Raw genomic sequence first — 21,607 nt, forward strand, 5'->3', positions numbered from 1 at the left:
AAAAAGTTTCAACAAAGTGGCTATAGAGGGAACATACCTCAACACAATTAAGCCCATCTGTAGCAAACCCACAGCCAGCATCATCCTCAATGGTGAAAAGCTGAAGTCATTTCTTCTACAATCAGGAAAAAGACAAGGATACCCACTCTCACCACTTTTGTTCAACGTAGTTTTGGAAGTCCTAGCCAGGTCAGTCAAACAAGAAAAAGAAATAATAGGAATCCAAATTGGAAAGGAACAGGTAAAACTGTCACTGTTTACAGATGACATGATACTATATATAGGAAGCCCTCAAGACACCACCAAAAACTATTAGAACTAATAAATGAATTTATTAAAGTCGCAAGATCCAAAATTAATATATGGAAGTCTGTTGCATTTCCATACACTAGAGATGGACTAACAGAGAGATTAAGAAAACAATCCCATGTATAATTGCATAAAAAAGAATAAAATATGTAGGGATAATTCTAACTAAGGAGGTGTAAAAGACCTGCACTCGGGAAACTATAAGACATTGATGAAAGAAATTGAAGATGCCACTAACAGATGGAAGGATATACTGTGCTCATGGATTGGAAGAATTAGTATTGTTAAAATGACCATACTACCCAAAGCGATCTACAGATTCAGTGCAATCCCTATCAAAATGCCAATGGCATTTTCTACAGGACTAGAAAAAATAATTTTAAAATTTGTATCCAAAAGACCCTGGATAGCCAAAGCAATCTTGAGAAAAAGAACAAATCTAGAGGTATCATGCTCCCTGTTTTCAAACTAAACTACAAAGCTAAAGTAATCAAAACAGTATGGTACTGAAACAAAACTAGACACAGATCAATGGAACAGTATAGACAGCCCAGAAATAAACCCACACTTACATGGTCAATTAATCTACATCGAAGAAGGTAAGAATATACAATGGGGAAGAGGCAGCCTCTTTAATAAATTGTATTGGGAAAACTGGACCAGTTTCTCACACTGTATTTCAATACAAAAATAAACTCAAAATGAATCAAAGAATTAAACGTAAGACCTGAAATCATGAAACTCCTGGAAGAAAACATAGGCAGTACACTCTTTGATATTGATCTTAGCAATATTTTTTTGGATGTGCCTCTTTGAGCTAGGGAAACAAAAGCAAAAGTAAGCAAATGGGACTATATAAAACTAAAAATCCATTGCAGAGCAAAGGATACCATCAACAAAATGAAAAAGCAGCCTACTGAATGGGAGAAGATAATTTGCAAATGATAGATAATGGGTTACTATTCTAAACATACAAAAAAACTCATACAATTCAGCATCATAAAAACAACCCAATTAACAAATGGGCAGAGGAACTGAATAAACATTTTTCCAAAGAAGATATACAGTTGGCAAACAGACACATGAAAAGATGCTCAACATCACTAATCATCAGGTAATTGCAAATCGAAACTACAATGAGGTACCACCTCACACCTGTCAGAATGGCTATCATCAAAAAGACAGCATATAACAAGTGTTGGTGAGTATGTGTACAAAAGGGAATCCTCATGTACTGTTACTTGGAGTGTAATTTGGTACAGCCACTATGGAGAACATTATGGAGGTTCCTCAAAAAATTAAAACTAGAACTACTGTACAATCCACCAATTTCAGTTCTGGGTATTTACCCAAATAAAACAAAAACAGTCATTTGAAGAGATATATGTAACCCAGTATTCATTGTAGCATTATATACAATAGTCAAGATGTGGGAGCAACCTAAGTGTTCATCAATAGATGAAAGGATAAAGAAGATGTTTTATATATACATACATATATACACACACACACACACACACACACACACACAATGGAATATTACTCAGCCATATAAAACCCCAAATCTTGCCATTTGTGACAGTGTGGATGGATCTAGAGGGTATCATGCTAAGTGGAATAAGTCAGATAGAGAAAGACAAATATTGTATCTCACTTATATGTGGAATCTAAAAACCAAAACAAACAAAATGAGAACAGATTCATTGATACAGAGAACAAACAGGTGTTTGCCAGAGGAGAGTGGAGTGATGGGCTGGGTGAAATAGATGAAGGGGATTAAGAGGTGCAAGCCTCCAATTATAAAATAAATAAGCCAGAGGATGTAATATACAGCATAAGGAATATGGTATACAATATTGTAATAACTTTGTATGGGGAAAGTTGGATACTAGAATTATTGTGATCATTCCGTAATGGATGTAAATGTTCAATCACTATGTAGTTCACCTGAAACTAACATAAAATTGTACATCAACGGTATTTCAATTTTAAAAAAGGAAAAAATTATCTATATAGTCAGATCATGTGAATATCCTGTTCCCCAGCAATCTTTTAATGTCTTTTCAGCTGCACCGTGCAGCATGCAGGATCTTAGTTCCCCAACCAGAGACTGAACCTGGGCCCTGGCAGTGAAAGTGCTGAGTCCTAACCACTGGACCACCAGAGAATTCCCCACAGCAATCTTTTACTCAGTGTTTTATCATCCACTGATGATCTGTCCCTGAATCATTAATACATTGATGGTTACAAAATGGTGATTTTTCTAATTTTATCATTTCCTTTACATAATATTTTCTCACATATTTCTGAAACGAAGAGTTTTCTTTCCTTTTCACTCTTTTTGGCTTTCCTCCTCCTTTGTCCTCTGAAAGTATTGTATGGACTCATGAATTTTTAAAAATTTACTCTTCAGTGTGTTATAATAAATTACCATAATTATTATTTTGACCCTTAAATTATCCTATACAGTAAGTCCTCTACATATGAACGAGTTCCATTCCAAGAGTGCATTCTTAAGTCCAATTTGTTCATAAGTCCAGCAGAGTAAGCCTAGGTACCGACTAACACAATCAGCTATATAGTACTGTACTATAAGAGGTTTATAACACTTTTCACACAAATAATACATAAGAAACAAACACAAAAAAACATTTTTAATCTTACAGTACAGTACCTTGTGAAGTACAGTAGTACAGTACAACAGCTGGCATACAGGGGCTGGCACCGAGTGAACAGGCAAGAAGAGTTACTGACTGGAAGAGGGAGAGGAGGTGGGAGGTGGTAGAGCTGAAGGATCGTCAGCAGTAGGAGACAGAGGGCAAGCTGCAATTTCACTCATGCCTGACGTTGATGGCACAGGTTCTGGTTCTTTGCTGGAATAAATTCTATCTACCTTGAAAAAATGATCCAGTGTTGTCTGGGTAGTAGCTTTTTTTTTTCTCATCATAGATGACACAGTAGCACTGGATTGCATTTTGAACAGCTGCAGCCACTGTACATGTACTGTTCTACATTCGGGTCCTGTGCCTCAAAAACTAACAGTGCCTCCTCAAATAAAGAAAATCCCCTTGCCATTTCCTGTGTCATGAATCTCTTTGGTTCTTGAGTTACTTCTTCCTCTTGTCTCTCTTCGTCCTTTCTCTGGGCCTCCAATCCTAGAGCTTCTTAGCAGTACCAGCTACATCACCGCTGCTTTTACAGTTGCCTCCTGACATCCTGGGCTTGAAATAAAGATACTGTACTACTGTACTGTATACAGTACTGTACAGTAAAATACACAAAAGCAAAATCACTTGTAGAGGATGCACGCACGTGACAATGTAAGCCAGACACGTGAACTAATTTATGGGATTGGACATGCAGACGCACATTCACATCTTTGAAAGTTCTCAACTTGAAGGTTCATATGTAGGGGACTTACTGTATTTGTCTAGTGGGAGTCCCTTTAAACTGGCTGTGTGTCCTCTTACATACCTTCATTTGTTTTTGGACACTTTCTTGCTTTCTGGGAGAACAGGGTATTCCAGATTTGCCTTTTACTTTCTCTGCCCCTAGACCTGGGCTCAGTTGTTTCTGCAAGGAGCTCCTGTTCCTTTTAGTGCAGAAACCAAGATCTGATTGCAAGACCTGATCATTGCTACTGAAGTGTTACTGCTTCTAGGTCCTTTTAAAGGACAGAGCTAGGAAATATATTTTTGGAAAAGTCATCACTTTATCCAGATACCCTCATCATATCCAGTGTCACAGAGGTTATCCTTACTTTCCCTCATTTTATATTTGTATCTCTCTCTCACAAGAGAGCCCTGCTTTCCAACAGCACCAGAGTACTTACTCATTAGCTCTATCCTTCAGCTGATACTACAACACCAGTGTTACACCACAAGCAAGCCTACTAAGGAAACTTAAGGATTTCTTTGCAATTTATTTTTTATTCTTAGAATGCACCTCACTAAGGATATATACTCAGAATACTGTGTTTGAAAGTTACTGGGTTGGCCAAAAAGTTCATTCGGGTTTTTCCATTAACATCTTATGGAAAAACCCAAACGAACTTTTTGGCCAACCCAATACTTGAATTCTTTCTTTTTGACATACAGTTAGGATCATTTGTTTCTGTTTTATTCTGTTTGAAGGTTTTCTTTTTCATCCTTTTTGAAGTGTCATTCCCGTTTCTATCCCATTTACCCCATTCCCACCCATCCTCTAGAGGATGAGAGTGGGGCTTTTAATATAGGTTTGACTTCTGAGTCATGTAAATGTTTTTCATAAAATTAAACTAAAAAGAATGTTAATAAATGATGACTTTGTATCCTTAATAATGTTCTTTGCCTTATGTCTAATACTACTGTTCCTATACTTGCTTTGTTTTGCTTGGTTTTCAGTTTGTCTCATTGTCTTTTTCTACCCCTTTAACTTCAGTGTGCTTATGATGTAGGTGATATCTTATGTATACAGTTTTAGAATCTGATGTTTATCTAGGCAACTTTGTGATTACTTATATATTTGAATTATTTTCTGCTATCTTATATTTTGTCTTCTTCTCCCTCCCCTCTCTTTTTTTTTTCTTTTTCCTTCTATTTTAGTGATTGTTATTTTTACTTCATTTTTTCTTTCTAATTATTTGGAAGTGATACATTCTGTATCTTCTTTTAATGGTCATTTTTAATGGACATTCTTGTCATCCTGTTAGTTTTTTGTTTTTTCTTTTTTATAAATTCTATTTATTTCTGTTTTTGGCTGTGTTGTGTCTTTGTTGCTGCACACAGGCTTTCTCTAGTTGCAGCGAGTGGGGGCTACCCTTCCTTGCAGTGCGCAGGCTTCTCATTGCGGTGGCTTCTCATTGTGGTGGCTTCTCCTGTTGCAGAGCATGGCCTCTAGGTGCATGTGCTTCAGTAGTTGTGGCACGCGGGCTCAGTAGTTGTGGCGCGCAGGCTTAGATGTTCCGCAGCATGTGGGATCTTCCCGGACCAGGGCTCAAACCCATGTCCCCTGCATTGGCAGGCAGATTCTTAACCACTATGCCACCAGGGAAGCCCCATCCTGTTAGTTTTGTGTTGAGGATTCAGTCAAATAAACCCATAGCACTTTCCACATGAACTACCAAAATGGGTTTATTGAATCATCTGCTTTCATATTTATATTTTTTAACTCAAGCAAAGAAGACTATGTGTTTATTTTTTTCAAATTTTATAATCTCAGTTTGAGAAGTAGTCTCAGTCATTCGGTATAAACAAAGGTTGACAGAAAACTGGACTCACCACAACCTTTTCTTTATAGTCTGCCAGCCCTCAGCCATCACCCTTGCCCCCACCCCAGAATCTAAGCACTATTAAGCCCAGGAATATTACTTTGATTACTGTTCTGTCCATTATGTCTAGAAAAGTATCTATGCATTAGCTCACCCTTAATAGATATATTAGTTGAATGTGTAAGGTAGCAATACTTATTCTGGAGAAGAAGGAATGGGGTAATGGTGGGATGGAGGGTAGGAGACATTATGGAACCTTTTAGTTTGAAGGACTTGCATGTTGAACAGTAATTCTACTTGTTTAGTATGGCCCTGAGGGTTGAGGTGAACACTACTACAGGGAAACAGAGAGCTGTATACTACCAGGATTTTGTGGAAGGGGGCTAAGTAGCTTCATTGTCAAGTCCCAGTTATTTCAGGAGAGTTTTGTTAGAGGTAACCTGGATGGGTTTAAATAGTCCTTAATTGCTCTGAGATTCTATGCTAAGTAGATGGAATACATTGCCATACTTAATTTACAGTCAGATTTAGGCACACAGGTTAAGTTTCATTTTTCATCTCAGACTTGTAGATGATCTTAACTTTACTAATAAAGTGATTATTTAACAGCACAACACTCTGAGTGGCCATTCACAGCAATCAATCACTCTGTGTGCCTCCCCAGTAATCCCAAATGTCCTGGTGTTTTCAGTTTTCTGTTTGGGCAAATTAGAAAGGCAATAAGCAGGTAGATCAGTTGATCAGTTGTAGGGTTCTCATATTTATCTTTTCTATAGCGAAGCAAACTAGGAAAAGCAGACTGCATATTTTCTCTGAATTTTGTTTCTGAGTTTTCATTTGATTACAGAATTATCTTAGTTTGATTTAGACATTTACTGGGAATGATACACAAATTGGGACAGGTTAAATGTAGTTTTATTAGCACCTGGAAATCTAAATTAGTGCCTTGAATGCTCCTTATAATAAAAATCTCTTCTCTTTCTCTTAGGGCTGCTGCTCAGAGTAAATTAGGTCACTACACAGATGCAGTAAAGGACTGTGAAAAAGCAATAGCGATTGATTCAAAGTACAGCAAGGCCTATGGGAGAATGGGGTAAGTTTTGGGAGAACGTTTAAAGTAGTACCAAGTAGTATCAGATATGCTGTTCTTAATGGCTTGGTTTTGAATTTCCTGCTTCATATTGTACCCTCTGAACTAATAAGAAGATAAATATAACATTTAGGTAGGAAATTACTGCGGTTTCTGACTTGGGAGAGAGATGATTAGTGTATGATGAGTGGTTGGTTTTGGAGAAAATCATAACAACCATACTGAATAGACCTACTTCATATTCAAGGCTACAAATCTCAAGTAAGCACTCAGTATTTTGGCAGATAATGCTACTACACTTCCTTCTAGATTCACCTTACTGCTCTCTGAGTCGACTGTTTCACACCTACTCTTCAAATTTCCACTGCACATTCCATGGTGACTCTCAACTTTTTACTCAATTGAAAAATAGAATGTATTTAGAAGAAAAGTGATTCATCTTCTTACTTGCAGATCTACCAGTCTACTTGCACTTGTATCTACACAGATTGCCTTTTTTCTGTTAAAATGGAAGGGTTCTTATCTAAGACTACTGCATTCATTCATGCTTGAGATCTCATTCCTTTGTACCTTCTCCAGGACCTTACACTTGTAATCATCTCCTTTATCTTCTACAACACCAGCTTTCCTATCTCTAACAGTGCTAATGACTGCATGTGAAAAGATCATAAAAAATCATCTGTTAGAACCATCTTTTACACAGCTACATCATTCCTTAGTTCCTCTTTCTCTGCAAAGACCCTAATAGTTGTCTGTACTTGCCATCTCGTCTTCACCATCTCTTTTTTTTTTTTTTTTTTTGCGCTATGCGGACCTCTCACTGTTGTGGCCTCTCCCGTTGTGGAGCACAGGCTCCGGACGCGCGGACTCAGTGGCCATGGCTCACGGGCCTAGCCGCTCCGCGGCACGTGGGATCTTCCCAGACCGGGTCACGAACCTGCGTCCCCTGCATCTGCAGGCGGACTCTCAACCACTGCGCCACCAGGGAAGCCCCACCATCTCTTATTCTCTCTTTTGCTCACTCCAGTAGGACATTTGTCTGTATCACTCTGTTGAGAACTCTATTCAAAGTCTCCAGTTGTCTGTATTTTTCCAAGGTCAGTATTCAGTTCTGTATCCTCACCCTTCCCCATCTTTTAGTATTTGGCATGATTAACCTTTTTTTTTTTTTTGGCAGCGAGGCTTGAGGGATCTTAGTTCCCCAACCAGGGATTGAACCTGGGCCATGGCAATGAAAGCGCCAAGTCCTAATCACTGGACTGCCAGGGAATTCCCATGATTAACCTATTTTTGAAATACTTCATTCTCTAGGCTTCTGTGACACCACACTTCGTGGTTTTCCTTCTATTTCACTGGATGCTCTTTTCCAGTCTCTCTTCCTAGTTCTTCCTCCTCTGCCACCTGTAAATAATGGTGTGCTTCAGGGCTCTTTCCTCTGCTGCTGCTGTTTCTCTGTTTATATTCTCTCTTTGATTTCATCCTGTCCCATGCTTTTAAATTCCATCTACAGTCAATACTCTGTATTAATGAATACTGTATTTATGATTCACCTACTTGCTAAAATTTTTTTTGTAACTCCAAATCTGTACTCAGCATATTTTGTGGTCATCTACAGAGTGGTGAAAAACTTGAGTCCTCTGATGTGCAAGATCTCAGCTGAGGTCAGATAAGGCAATGCTCTACCTTTTTGTTTCAGCTCTCATGCTGTAAAATGAGTGTCCTTTTCACAGTTTATTTAGTGCTATATTTTTTGCATTTATGTGCTTTTTGTTGTTGGTTTCTCTGTTTACAGTGGCCTGCAAACATAGGCTGAAGTGTTGTCTATTGTTTTTGCATGCAAGAAGGCTGCAATGTGCCTCACCAAGAAAATACATGTGTTAGATAAGTTTTGTTCAGGCATGAATTAGTGCACTTGGCTGTCAATCAGTGATATGTATTAAATAAGGTTTCTTTAAACAGACACATACATAAATCAAGGTTATGTATTGATTGGTTGATGAAAATGTTGTTGACCAGAGGCTCACAGGAACACAACTTTTATTTCCCCAGAACCAATTGTTCCGTATTTGCTAATTTAGTATTTGCAGTGACCTTTTTTTTTTTTTTTTTCCGGTACGCGGGCCTCTCACTGTTGTGGCCTCTCCCGTTGCGGAGCACAGGCTCCGGACGCGCAGGCTCAGCAGCCATGGCTCACGGGCCCAGCCGCTCCGCGGCATATGGGATCCTCCCGGACCGGGGCACGAACCCGTATCCCCTGCATCGGCAGGCGGACTCTCAACCACTGCGCCACCAGGGAGGCCCTGCAGTGACCTTTTAGAGCATAATTACTATGGCTAAAGAGAATCAACTGTATATGTTGATGGATCTCTTAAGTTATATGTCTGAACTCCATACTCATATATTCAGCTATTTTTCATCTCCACCTAGATGTTTAATAGGCATTTTAAACTTAATATGTCCCAAACAGAACCCTTGTTCTCTTCTTAAATCTTTCTCACCTCAGTAAATATACTGTCATTCTACCTACCCAGTGCTCCAGTCAGAAGTCTAGGAATCATCCTTCATTCTTACTACACCTGACACATCTAATCTATCAGCAAGTCCTACGAATTCTAGTTTGTACATATTCCTTGAATTCAAGTATTGATTGCTCTCTTGCTTACAACTGTAGTCCAAATTACCATCTCGTACCTAGGCTGCTGCAATAGCTTCTTAACTGGTCTCCCTGCCTTCACTTCACTCTCCCCAGAGAAGCCAGAGTGAGCTTTCTAAAGCATAAATCACATCATGTCATTCTATTGCAACCAGAGTAAAATCCAGACTCTAAACCATGGTCCTATAATATGCCCTGACGTCATCTCTTCCCACACTTTGTTTTCTGTGCTCCCTCCTCAACCTTTGTCCTGTTCCTTAAGCATACCAAGCTTGCAACGTTCTCAGGGCCTTGGTGCTTATTGTTGCTTCTATTTAGAATGTCTCTCCTCTAATTTTCATATGACTGCTTTCTTCTCATTGTTCAGGTCCTTTCAATATGGCTGCCTTTGAGCAGCTCCCCTATTTATTCTCTTTAAGATTACTGTTTTTTTATTTGCATGTTTATTGCTTATCCTCCCCTGTAGAATGAAACTTTCTTAAACTCAAGAACTTTTCCTTTTTCACTGAGGAATCTAAAAGAGTGCCTGGTACCTAGTAGGATTCCAGTAAATATGTATTGACTTAATTAAGTGGGACTCTGATGAAGTATCTTTCATGGTTGACTGGTAGAAAACTAATTAGGTTCTGAGATTTTTTTCTATGATTAGGCATTATATTTTATCTAGATCAGACGTCTGTGAGATAAGTTGGCCAAGAAAGAATTGGAGTAATTTGTTAAAAATAAATTTAGGAAAAAAACCACTCTATACTATCTCTCCATATATACCATTATTGTTTAGTTCTGAAGTAATATTCCAATAAATAAATTCTAACTAGGTGGAGGAAAACATTAAATTTAGTAACTAACTCTTTGACCTGTGCTTGGGACCATGTGTTATTGAAGTGTAAAGGTTGCCAATTTAGTTAGTTGTTTAACAACTAACATGTCTTATTCAGGAGTAGTTAGCTGATACCCCACAGCCTACTTTTATTTTTTATTTTTCATGGTAAATTGATATTTATTGTGGCTCAATGTCTCTGCTAAGAAGGAAGAAAGAAAGTGGGACATAGTGAAGGTCGAATCTAGTTCACAGTTCTTTAAATGGTTTTAGCATCATGGAGTAATATGACCACAGAATTGTTAGTCAGTTCACATCTTTATGGAGCTTAATCATTCATAAAGCAAATTACTTCACATATTAGGCTTAAAAATGGAAGGGTATGTAAGGTTCATTTCTAATCATTAAGTTCTTTTTAAAAAATTATTTTTATTAAAGTATAGTTGATTTACAGTGTTGTGTTAGTTTCAGGTGTACAACAAAGTGATCAGTTATACATACATACGTATCTATTTTTTTTCAGACTCTTTTCCCTTTCTAATCATTAAGTTCTTGATTCATGTAGGACAGCTGAGGTTGTCACCAAGGAGAATGGAGAGAGTCCAGACTTACAGAATCTTGGAATTAGAAGGAATTGATACTCCTGTGAGCCATAGTACGGTTGACCCTTGAACAATGTGGGTGTTAGGGGTGCCGACCCTCTGCGCTCAAAAGTCTGTGTATAACTTATAGTCAACCCTTTGTACCCACAGTTCCTCCACGTCTGTGGTTCCTCTGTATCTTCAGATTTAACCAACCTCAGATCGTGTAGTACTTCTATATTTACTATTGAAAAAACTCCATATATAGGTGGACCCATGCTGTTCAAGCCCTTGTTGTTCAGGGGTCAACTGTACAATGAATAAATTAAGTGTAATCTGGATTCAAATTGAATACAAGATACATGTTTGACTACATTGTGGTGTCCTGATGGTCTTTAATTATATATCGTACACTGTATTCTTTTCAGGCTGGCCCTCACTGCCATGAATAAATTTGAAGAAGCAGTTACAAGTTATCAGAAGGCATTAGATCTTGATCCTGAAAATGATTCCTACAAGTCAAATCTGAAAATAGCAGAACAGAAGTTAAGAGAGGTATCTAGTCCTATAAGTTACTAATGCCAAATGAGTGAAATATTTTGTCATTCACAATTTATTGTAATCAAATTGTAGTGTTTAGAGTAAATTTCATATATAATTGTTTTACAGATAGGAACTGGATTGAGTTTTGACATGGCCAGCTTAATAAATAATCCAGCCTTCATTAGTATGGTGAGTATATTTCTGCTTTGCTGGCTCTATTTTCCATTAGAACTATATAGTTCCAAACTTTTTAGAAACAAGTAAGAGAGCTTTTGTGATGGCGGTGGTAGGAGAGTGGTGATATAAAGCTATGGCTGAGGTTTTAACCTGCCCCTGTACTGCTTCGTGAAAAAGCCACGGGTGGACTTCAGGAAGCCCATGGATTCCCTGGAATTGTAGATGAAAATTTGTGTACATGTGGATATGTGCATTTTTCTAGGGAGAGAACCATATTTTTCATCAGATTGGCAAAGGGGTCTGCAAATCTACAAAAGGTTAAAAACCACCCTCTTACATGAAAGTGACCCTAGGAAGGTCTAGTAATCAGACTTCTAATAGGATTTTGGCTATTGTGGTTTCCTAAGTTCTTTTAGCTTTATTGATCTGATAGTAGGAAGTAAACTGCTGTCAATACCCTTAGTTCATAGTGTTTGTAATCTCTTTATCCTTGTGATGTATTTTTAATACCAATTTTTCCTAGTACCTCCTCTTTTTTACATTCCCACTCACTTTGTATAGCACACTAAAACTCTACAAAATGTTAGTATATACATGGTTTAACTTTCACTCCTCTGCTTAAAAAAAAAAAAAAGAAATCCTTGTTAAAGATCCCTAAATATTAACTGCCTTTAACGGGAGATGCCATTTTTCAATTCTAGGCAGCAAGTTTAATGCAGAATCCTCAAGTTCAACAGCTGTAAGTATACAGAAAGAGCATATTACGTTTCTCCCTTCCACTTGCCAGCCTCCTAATTTGAGCACAGTAGCTCCAAAATTATAAAACTGGCCCAAATGCCAGTCAGTTGGAACTTAAAGCCACACCCAATTGGCCTAACCTACACAATGTGGGTATATCTACCTGCCTTTCCTTGGCCGGTATCCTACTTGTTAAGAATATATGCCAATTCTTTTTAAGTGCTTTGACTCAGAAAAGAATAATAGACCATCAGTACTAGGGGTTATTTAGGTTTATGAGATTGGGTTTCCACTTGATATGCATAATGATTTCTGGGTTCTTATTGTGAAGGGTAGGCAAAGATGCCAAAAACTGACTCCACACAGAGTTGCCTTTTTTTTTTTTTTTTTTAATTTAGTTTTGGCTGCGTTGGGTCTTCATTGCTGCGCGGGGGCTTTCTCTAGTTGTGGTGAGCAGGGGCTACTCTTCTCTGTGGTGCACAGGCTTCTCATTGTGGTGGCTTCTCTTGTCGCGGAGCACGGGCTCTAGGCACACGGGCTTCAGTAGTTGCAGCACACGGGCTCAGTAGTTGCGGCCCGCGGGCCTTAGAATGCACGGGCTTCAGTAGTTGTGGCACGTGGGCTCAGTAGTTGCAGTGCGTGGGTTCTAGGGTGTGCGGGCTTCAGTAGTTGTGGCTTGTGGGCTCTAGAGCGCAGGCTCAGTAGTTGTGGTGCACGGGCTTAGATTCTCCCCGGCATGTGGGATCTTCCCAGACCAGGGCTTGAACCAGTGTCTCCTGCATTGGCAGGCAGATTCTTAACCACTGTGCCACCAGGGAAGTCCTGCCTTTTAAAAAAAAATTAACATTCTAAAAATATCAATCAGTGAACCAATTTTTAAAAATACACTAATTTATCCCAGCAAAAAATATACATATATATGCCAATTTGAGTGATATATCTCTTGCCTACTCTAGAATGTCAGGAATGATGACAAATGCTATTGGGGGACCTGCTGCTGGAGTTGGGGGCCTAAATGACCTGTCTAGCCTCATCCAAGCGTAAGTGTTATTTAAAATAGAAATAGTAAAAAAGTATTTTGTATTTTACAGTTTGTCTCTAAGGTAAGGGGACCAAAGCTTTCTTTTTAAATTTTTATCTTTTACTGTTAGTATCAGTTACCTCATTAGTTATTAAATTTAAAAGTGGTTCATAAATTGAAATTTTCAGACTGAAGGGCAGGAATCCAGAAGATCTGGATCCAAGAAAAACTTTTTCAGCAGACTTGAATAGCTACTCAAGGATATATATGAATGTCAAATATCAACTTAAAGTAGGTATGAATTTAGGTATGTGTATATATTTAAAAATCATATATTGCATATATTAGTGTTCAGACAAGTTAGGCAGCTGTTTTATTCAAACTCTGCAGTGCACTTCATTGCTAAAGGAACTCGTTTCATCTTCTCATTACTTGAACACATTACCTCCACCTTCATCCAAGTTGCTTAAACTCTGTGCTTTTTGAGTCTGTGTGATGCTGTCACTGGAAATATTATATGAAGCAACAAGTATCATTTTCTGTTTGTGATCACAGCTATGTAAACTCACTTGCAATATGGCATTTTTAGAGTGATCTTTAAGTGGCATGATTATAGTGATGCCTAACACTTGCAGTTGGGAGGCACACACTCAGGAACTTGGATTAAATTTCTTTGCCTTTCTAAAAATCAGTTCTGTTGGGTGACTTCATAAGCATCCCAAAATGGGTGTGACACCTGCTATATGAGAGACTAAGACCTGACTACAAGAACAAATACCCTGCATTATATTTGTGCACATACAATAAAAGCATATACTTCTTAGCCCTTTATTTATCTGTGGTTAAGCACTGGGTGGGGGATGGATTTCACTCAATTCAGGAACTCACTTTTTTTTTTTTTGTGGTACGTGGGCCTCTCACTGTTGTGGCCTCTCCTGTTGCGGAGCGCAGGCTCCGGACGCGCAGGCTCAGCGGCCATGGCTCACGGGCCCAGCCGCTCCATGGCATGTGGGATCTTCCCGGACCGGGGCACGAACCTGTATCTCCTGCATCGGCAGGCGGACTCTCAACCACTGCGCCACCAGGGAAGCCCCAAGAGCTCACTTTTTAGCTTGGGTATTTCATTTCTCATGAAGAACACTGCACTGTAGTAATACTATATGGAGGCACTGGTAAACTTGCAGATACTAAAGTCATGAATCTAAAACTTGCTTTAATAGAAAAAGTTCCCTTTGGGTAGTACCCACATCTTCTGCAGTTCTTTTTGCATTGGTATTGTGTGATTGGAAATTTCCTAATTCATATGATTTTGCCTCTTTACTACAGGGGACAGCAGTTTGCTCAGCAGATACAGCAGCAGAATCCTGAACTTATAGAGCAACTTAGAAATCACATCCGGAGCAGGTCATTCAGCAGCAGTACAGAAGAACATTCCTGACTTGACCAGGGGCCCTAGCCCAGAATGCAAATGGCGATGGCTCTGAAGTGTTTGCTGTAGATAGTGGCCAAAACAAAAACAAACCTAAAAAATAAATCTGTCTAGACAATAGGTTTATCACAAACAGACTTGAACATAACATGATTCCTTTGTAAATGAGTGATCATCAGTAGCCTTGTTAAGTGCCAGTACAGCACTTAACTGGACAGGGTTCCATTTTCAAACCTTCATCATATTTGTATACTAGATTTAATAGCAGAGTATATTTATTGAACAGTAAGGCTGTTTACTGGTGAATTCTCTAGCACCAAATTCCTGTAGGCAAACTTTTTGAAAGCAGAGATGACTAAGAGGAAAGGTTTCTCACGCTGATTTAGGGGAAATACACTCGCCACTGAGCAGCATCTCTAGAGAGAAGAAATTCGTTACTGGGTTTAGCTTTGATAGTGCAATCAGTAATGAATAGATGATATGATATGGACCAGTACTATCTTTAATGCTGCTTGTTCTGTTGGGTGATGAAAACTTAAGAGTTGGTGGAAAGCAGTATTCAGTGTTGTTTAGAAAAGCAAAAAATAGATGCTGTGAATGTATAGAAAGTGAATGTAGGGTGCTCAGGTTTTTTGCGTAGTTCTTAACTAATCTTGCCTACAGTTTGGTATTGATAACATTAGCATGGCCACTTATGCTAAGTACATAATAAAATACATTTAGAAACCCTTAATGATACTGGTTAGGTCAGTTGTGTAACTATTCAGTTTAATTAGCACAATTTCCCCAGTGGTGACCTTACCCTGGAAACTCTCAAATATATCTACATTTAAATAAACCAATGGCTTGGCCCTTAAGGATTTCCTAGGTGGCATTTAATTATGTGCCTGTAAACACTGATTTTTTTAAACTCAGTAATTATTTGATGGGTTATAAAAAGCATCTATCACTATCACTGCTTGTTCATGTTAATCCTCTGCTATAATTTGGCTTGGCATGTCGCTTTTATGCTTAACCTTAATTTGATGTAGCTTAAACGTAACAGGGGTCTTGAAATATTTTATTGAAATTAGAATACATATTAGTGGAGAGATGTGGCACTAAGTATTAGTGGAATGGCTTTAACTATAGTGATGGATGAGACTGTTCTAATTCCAACTGGAATTTCTTTGGTTTGTTATTATGAAATTGGTAAGGTTGGCAGACACATAAATTTCACAAGTGAGAGAAAACTGAAATAGAAAGTAATATAAAATTAAATCAGTAATACCGATGATGATCAGGGCTTTACTATAACTGTTTTCCTCAAAAGGCTAATTACTTGGTATTTTGAAGTTTAAAAGCCAACTTTCCCTTTTTTCCCTTTGTGAGATTAGAACAGTGGTTCTATAATTTCACTGTTAAGAGTCAGCTGGGGATTTGTTAAAAATGCAGATTCAGGGGCACACTTTTCAATTTTTATTTAGTAGGTCCTGTAATGAGGTCTGGGAATCACCATTTCAAATAGCACACCAAGTGGTTCTGATGTAGGTCCAAAGGACTCTTAATTTAATGCAACACTAGGTTAGAAATTTCTCTTTTAGGCCAGCAGACACCTAACTGCCTGGGTTCAGGCTACAGGGGAGAGCTACATGAACCTACAGTTCTGGTCAGAGCAGAGCAGGACTTAAATCTAAGCTAAGCCTTCTGAATTAAGTTTCCTATATTGCATCTAAATCAACTTAATTTTTCATGAAGTTAAATTCAGATCCGGGTGTTCAAATGTTACACAGAATAAATAAAGTACTAACTAATCATAGGAAAGTGATGACTGTGAAAAAAAAAAAGCAAAGTTGATCCTTAATTAAAAGTTAGTCACTCTTGGGAATTCCCTGGAGGTCCAGTGGTTAAGGCTTGGTGCTTTCACTGCTGAGGGCCCAGGTTCAAATCCCTGGTCAGGGTATTAAGATCCCACAAGCTGTGCGGCACGGCCAAAAAACCCCCAAAAACACTCTTATCCAGTGTTGAGTAGAAAAGGTTCCTAGCATAACTATCTTGAGCATATTAAAAATGCTTTCAAATAAGTAAAACTGGTAAGCCTCTAACTGACTAGGAAAATAGAGAAAATATGAATCAACAGTATCAGACGTGAAAGAGGGGATATCACTGCTGACCCTGTAGACATTAAAAAGATTATTAGAAAATACTATGACCAACTTTACATCCATGTATTTAACAACTTAGATGAAACAGACAAATTCCTTGTAAGATGCAAGCTACCAAAGCTCACTGAAGAGATAAAGATATCCTCCAGAAAAGAAAGATACAGGCCCAGTTTCAATGGTGAATTCTACCAAACACTTAATACCAATTCTACACAATCTCCTCCAGAAAACAGAAGAGGAAACACTTCCCAACTCATTTTATTTCACCATTACTTTGATACCAAAATTGAAGACATTATAAGAAAAAAGTTTAAAACAAATGTTTTGATTTACTAATATCTGTAGTTAAGGTAGCCATTCTTTTTACATGAAGTAATGCGAATTGGTGTATTTCTTCCATTTCATCCTTCTAGTTTGTTTCTTTTCTAATATACCATCCATAACAAATTAAACCTAGATAATCTGTCCACTTACCTGGATTTCCATTCTATTCAAGCCATTTTTGCTTTTTAAGTACTTTCATCACTTTGGAATTACTGCATTGCACGCTATTGCAAGAAGGTTTTGTGTAGCTGTATCGTGTTAGCTACTCTTAAAATGATAAACTATGCTCCAAAAGTTATTTTGCTTGTCTGAAACAAGAGAGCATTAAAGTAAATCTTTATATACATTCTACTTAGGAATAACTGACTTCCATTAACCACTTTTCATTATAGTAGCTGTAGCTGTTATGATGCTATGTAAAATTTACAATGTCCTTTTTACGCAAATGACATTTCCACTTAATGTACCAAATTGTTTAGCTAATTTTTATAACATGGTTTAAACAGATCCTTTCTAAGATGACATTTTCTAACCTTTATTTAAAGAAGGAACATTATGTGTCTAGGTATTGCTTATAAAAGGAGTCTTTGTAATTAAAAGTCAAATTATATAGCAGATTCCAAGTGACCATTGTATGTTACTTTTAAAATTTGAAACAGAATGAAACAGAAGGTTCAGTCATGAGAAGATGCTTGAAAAGTTATCGCAGTACCCAGTGTAGTGGCTATAAAGTCTTATTTCATCATTTAATCAATTGTACTCATTTTGGAGGAAACACAGATTTCAATTTTATACTGCTTGCACTTTATTTTGCACAGACATTTCATTGATTACCTCTCCAATTTAAGGGCAAATCTCATTCTGAATATAGCTTTCATTTTGGACCAAACAGTTTGTCATGGCAATAAATAATTATGCATTTAAGAAAAACCAACTTTTGTATTTGACTTTGTGCACTCTTTACATGTAAGCAATTATATATACATCCTTGAATTTCAACTTAGCAAAATAAGTTTTTATTTAACAGTATTAGCTTTTGTTTTCAAAATATTGAAACTTTTATTACACTCATGTTGTAAAGTTGTTTATAGTCTTAACTTTCTCATTGTTTTGTATATGGCATAAGTAAATTAGTGTGATTACGTGCAGAGATAGAAAGTTTTGTAATATTAATACATGATGTAGAGTTCAAAAGCAAATATCAGAAGCTGGAAATCCTTTAAGTATGCCTTATGAAAATAAGTGGCTTATTTTTCAATGGGAAAAAAAAACAGGACTTTTTTGGCTTAGAATTAGAAAATTATCAGACTTATTAGTTAACAGAGTAATCAACAATTTAAGAAATAAAACCAATTCTGATCTGCTGTTAGTAACTGAAACTTAGACGTTGTGTGTTTGTATGTACACACAAACACAGATACCAATACGATAATTTTGAAAACAACTAGAAAAACTCATATTGTGTTGGCAAATACAAGATTACATGAGGACCACCCCGGTTACTTTAAACTTTTTTAATGACTGAGGGAAAAAACGGGGGTTAACGGAAATACTTCTAAGTAAAGTATGATAAGAATTCTAAAGTTTTAAGAAACAACTGTATCTTCTAGATTGAGGTCAGCAAACTATGGCCTGCAGGCCAAATCTGGCCAGCTGTCTGTTTTTGTAAATGCTGCTGTGCAATTTTTGCCTACTGGCTGCTTTTGCACTACAACAGCAGAGTTGAGCATTTTCAATAGAAACCACATGGACTGCAAGGTCTAAAATATGTAGTATCTGGCCCTTTACATGAAAAGTTTGCTGACCATTATTCAAGATACCTGCTAGGGACAAATGCCCTCAAATATAGAGCTTTTGGAGAACAAAGTCCAATGGTCATTTAAAATGAAACAAAATAGCATATGTGTGGAAAATATACAAATGTTCATCTAGACTGTAACTCACAAGATAAAATTAGTAGATGGTTCTTTTCAAAACAAATATTTAATATTTTAACTGTTTTACAGGAAAGAAATTTAAATAATATATACTTATTTTTACTGTTGACTTGATCATTTTACAAAAGTGACAAAAATACAGAAAGTTCTGGGAAACTCAATGACAAGCATAACATTGGAAATTTTCTTCAGCTCTCCACTTTAATGGCCGAAGATACCACGCAGACTTGTGCGATGTCATCATATTCATATGTTCTCTTTAAGAACGTGTCTGTTAGTCTTAGGCCGGAGACACTCTATTGAGAGAAAAATGTAGACCTAAGTTTTCATTCATTGGTAATGACCAGAGAAAGAATGGATATAATAAACGACTATGGATTAATAGCCCCCAAATACCGAAATTATTGAAAAGAGAGCATACTTGCAGTCCCTGTACTGAAGACAGTAGAGTAAGGGCAAGGCAGAGAGAGGAACTTGGATGGAGCTTTCCAAGCTGTCTTCCTGAAATGCCACACCAGTGGATAGAACTGGTATTGCACATTTCCAAAACGAGGTCCATAGTCCTTTCACTGCTGGAGGAATCAGAAAAACAGGAATAAATCTTGTTCCTTTCACAAAGAGGTACTGCAATATTTCTTCCACTATTGTGGGTGAATTTCTTTTCTGGGTGTCCAGCAGAAAACCAGGAACAAATGAAAAGCTATCATTTTTATTTCACTTAAGGTAGAATCAGGAAAATGAAAGGAGGTGGTGTCTTCTGGGATTTACAGTGACACTGAGACTAATCTGCCTGTCTGGATGTAGGCTTTCTGGTTCTGTTATTGAACACTGGCTCCCTGGTGCTGATCTGTTAACAGTTTTGCCATTTCTCTGGAAGACTTCCAGACATCTGTGTCTAATCTTGTTTCTATGCATCCTTGCTATTTCTGTAGAGCACTCTACAGGAAAGAAAAAGATAAACTGAGTCTGGTCCAGTGCTTTTTCTATTTAATCTATGTTCCTTTACCATGCAGATAACATAGAAAATGGCAAGATTTGTAAGTAAAACTACTCAGATGTTCAATTAACACGAAAAGACTACCTCTGCTTATAATCGATACCATCAGTTCAACTTAAACTTAAGCTAAAAAAAAAACACTTTTAATGAAAATATGCACATTGTTTTTAAAACCAAAACCAAAACCAAAAGGCTCATAATGAAAACGGTCTGCTACTCTACCACCATTCATGACTTGTTTTCAACTCTTTAAAGCTATTTTTTTTCTCCTTGGAGTTGGCTCCACATTTTAAATACTTATTTAATTTTAAACTCAAACTTGATTTTTAGACATGTTGATTTAATGATATTTAGCTGTTATATGTCTCCATCTCCCACCCCCACCAAATTTGAAATGTTCACTGTGTGCCACAGACCAGTTTAGGTGCAATGCATGAATTTTCTCATTACGTTTCACAAAACTCCGGTAAGTGTATGTTGTGTGTATGTGTCTTTGTGTGTTGGGGGGAATGGAAATCCCATTTTTATAGATGAGGAAACTGAAGATCTAAGAAACAAGTGCTTTTTAGAAAACTTACTTGAATCGCCAAAAGGTAAAGTGAATACCCAAATAAACTTCTTTATTTATTACAGCACTTTGTTATTTGGTCAATAACTGATTTGTTATAACTCAAAAATGCAAAACAAACCAAAAATCCAAAAGCACACCCTATATGCACAGGTTCTTTATCCTGTGTGTGTTGCCTACTGAGCTCCTATGATGTGGCAGGCACTGCATTTATAATGCTGGGTAAGACATGATCCCTTTTCTTGAATTATTCACAATTCAGTGAGGAAGAGACTAATGATTATAGCAATATATTAATACTACTAAAAAACTATATTACAATTTGCTATGACAGAGAAAGGGATGATTGTGCATGGGAGGGTCTAGGAAGCTTCACAGGGGAAGTAGGTATTTTTGTAATTCTGAAGGATGAATACTTATCTCCCTAATATAAAGTTGTAAGGGATTTGGAATTAAAAAGGATTATACATTTGGACTAAGAGGATAGGGATTCATCACTGCAATATTATCAAAATGCCCCAATTAATAATACATACCAAGTAGTAATACAAGTAGTAGAAAAGTGATAGGACTGGGATTTAATCCTAGGTTTTTCTGGCTTCAAAGCCCTGTGCTCTTTGCTTCGCAATAGCTAGATTATACTCTATTATCAAAGCTCTGTTTTCCAATCTATGGTTATCCCCTATATTAAATTCATAACCACTTCTAACTTTCTTAATACCTAAGATACAGGTCAGGTATAAGTATGGCTCAGAAAAATCTATCTTATTACAGTAAATCTATAACGTATTATTCCATAAGAAACTGCTAGTTCATGTTTTAGTAATCTGAAGTGTGTAAATGAGGAAAAGAACATGGACTTTGAAGTCAAATACACCTGGTTTCAGATTCTGATCCCATCTTTTCTAGCTCTCTGAGGGTGAATAAGCCACATCCTCTGAATTGGCTTTCTCTTGCAAAGAATGTGAATAATTAATACCTACCTCATAGGTATGGAAACAAAATACAAAAAATGCCTAATACAGTAG

The 21,607-nt window shown here is 37.3% G+C and overlaps 2 protein-coding genes across 5 annotated transcripts in view; one reads left to right on the forward strand and one right to left on the reverse strand.

The window, feature by feature from the left end:
- SGTB (small glutamine rich tetratricopeptide repeat co-chaperone beta) overlaps positions 1-14,618 on the forward strand; it is a gene marked incomplete at both ends in the record, with an annotated part of 44,632 nt that extends 30,014 nt beyond the window's left edge. The window contains 6 exons of the mRNA XM_079703657.1: positions 6,546-6,650; positions 11,130-11,272; positions 11,375-11,433; positions 12,123-12,160; positions 13,116-13,199; positions 14,507-14,618. Of these exons, the coding sequence (XP_079559783.1) occupies positions 6,546-6,650; positions 11,130-11,272; positions 11,375-11,433; positions 12,123-12,160; positions 13,116-13,199; positions 14,507-14,618 (541 nt within the window). The remainder of the gene's footprint in view (positions 1-6,545; positions 6,651-11,129; positions 11,273-11,374; positions 11,434-12,122; positions 12,161-13,115; positions 13,200-14,506) is intronic.
- Positions 14,619-19,202: 4,584 nt separating this feature from the next.
- The window catches only part of TRAPPC13 (trafficking protein particle complex subunit 13), a gene marked incomplete at both ends in the record, with an annotated part of 32,987 nt that continues 30,582 nt past the window's right edge, over positions 19,203-21,607 (reverse strand). For 2 of the 4 annotated variants that reach the window (XM_079703264.1, XM_079703263.1), the window contains 2 exons: positions 19,203-19,310; positions 19,436-19,586. In XM_079703264.1, the coding sequence (XP_079559390.1) occupies positions 19,203-19,310; positions 19,436-19,586 (259 nt within the window). The remainder of the gene's footprint in view (positions 19,311-19,435; positions 19,587-21,607) is intronic. The other 2 variants (XM_079703262.1, XM_079703261.1) reach the window with 1 other exon arrangement.

Source organism: Hyperoodon ampullatus, assembly GCF_949752795.1.
Source record: "Hyperoodon ampullatus genome assembly, chromosome: 4".
Lineage (NCBI taxonomy): Eukaryota > Metazoa > Chordata > Mammalia > Artiodactyla > Ziphiidae > Hyperoodon > Hyperoodon ampullatus.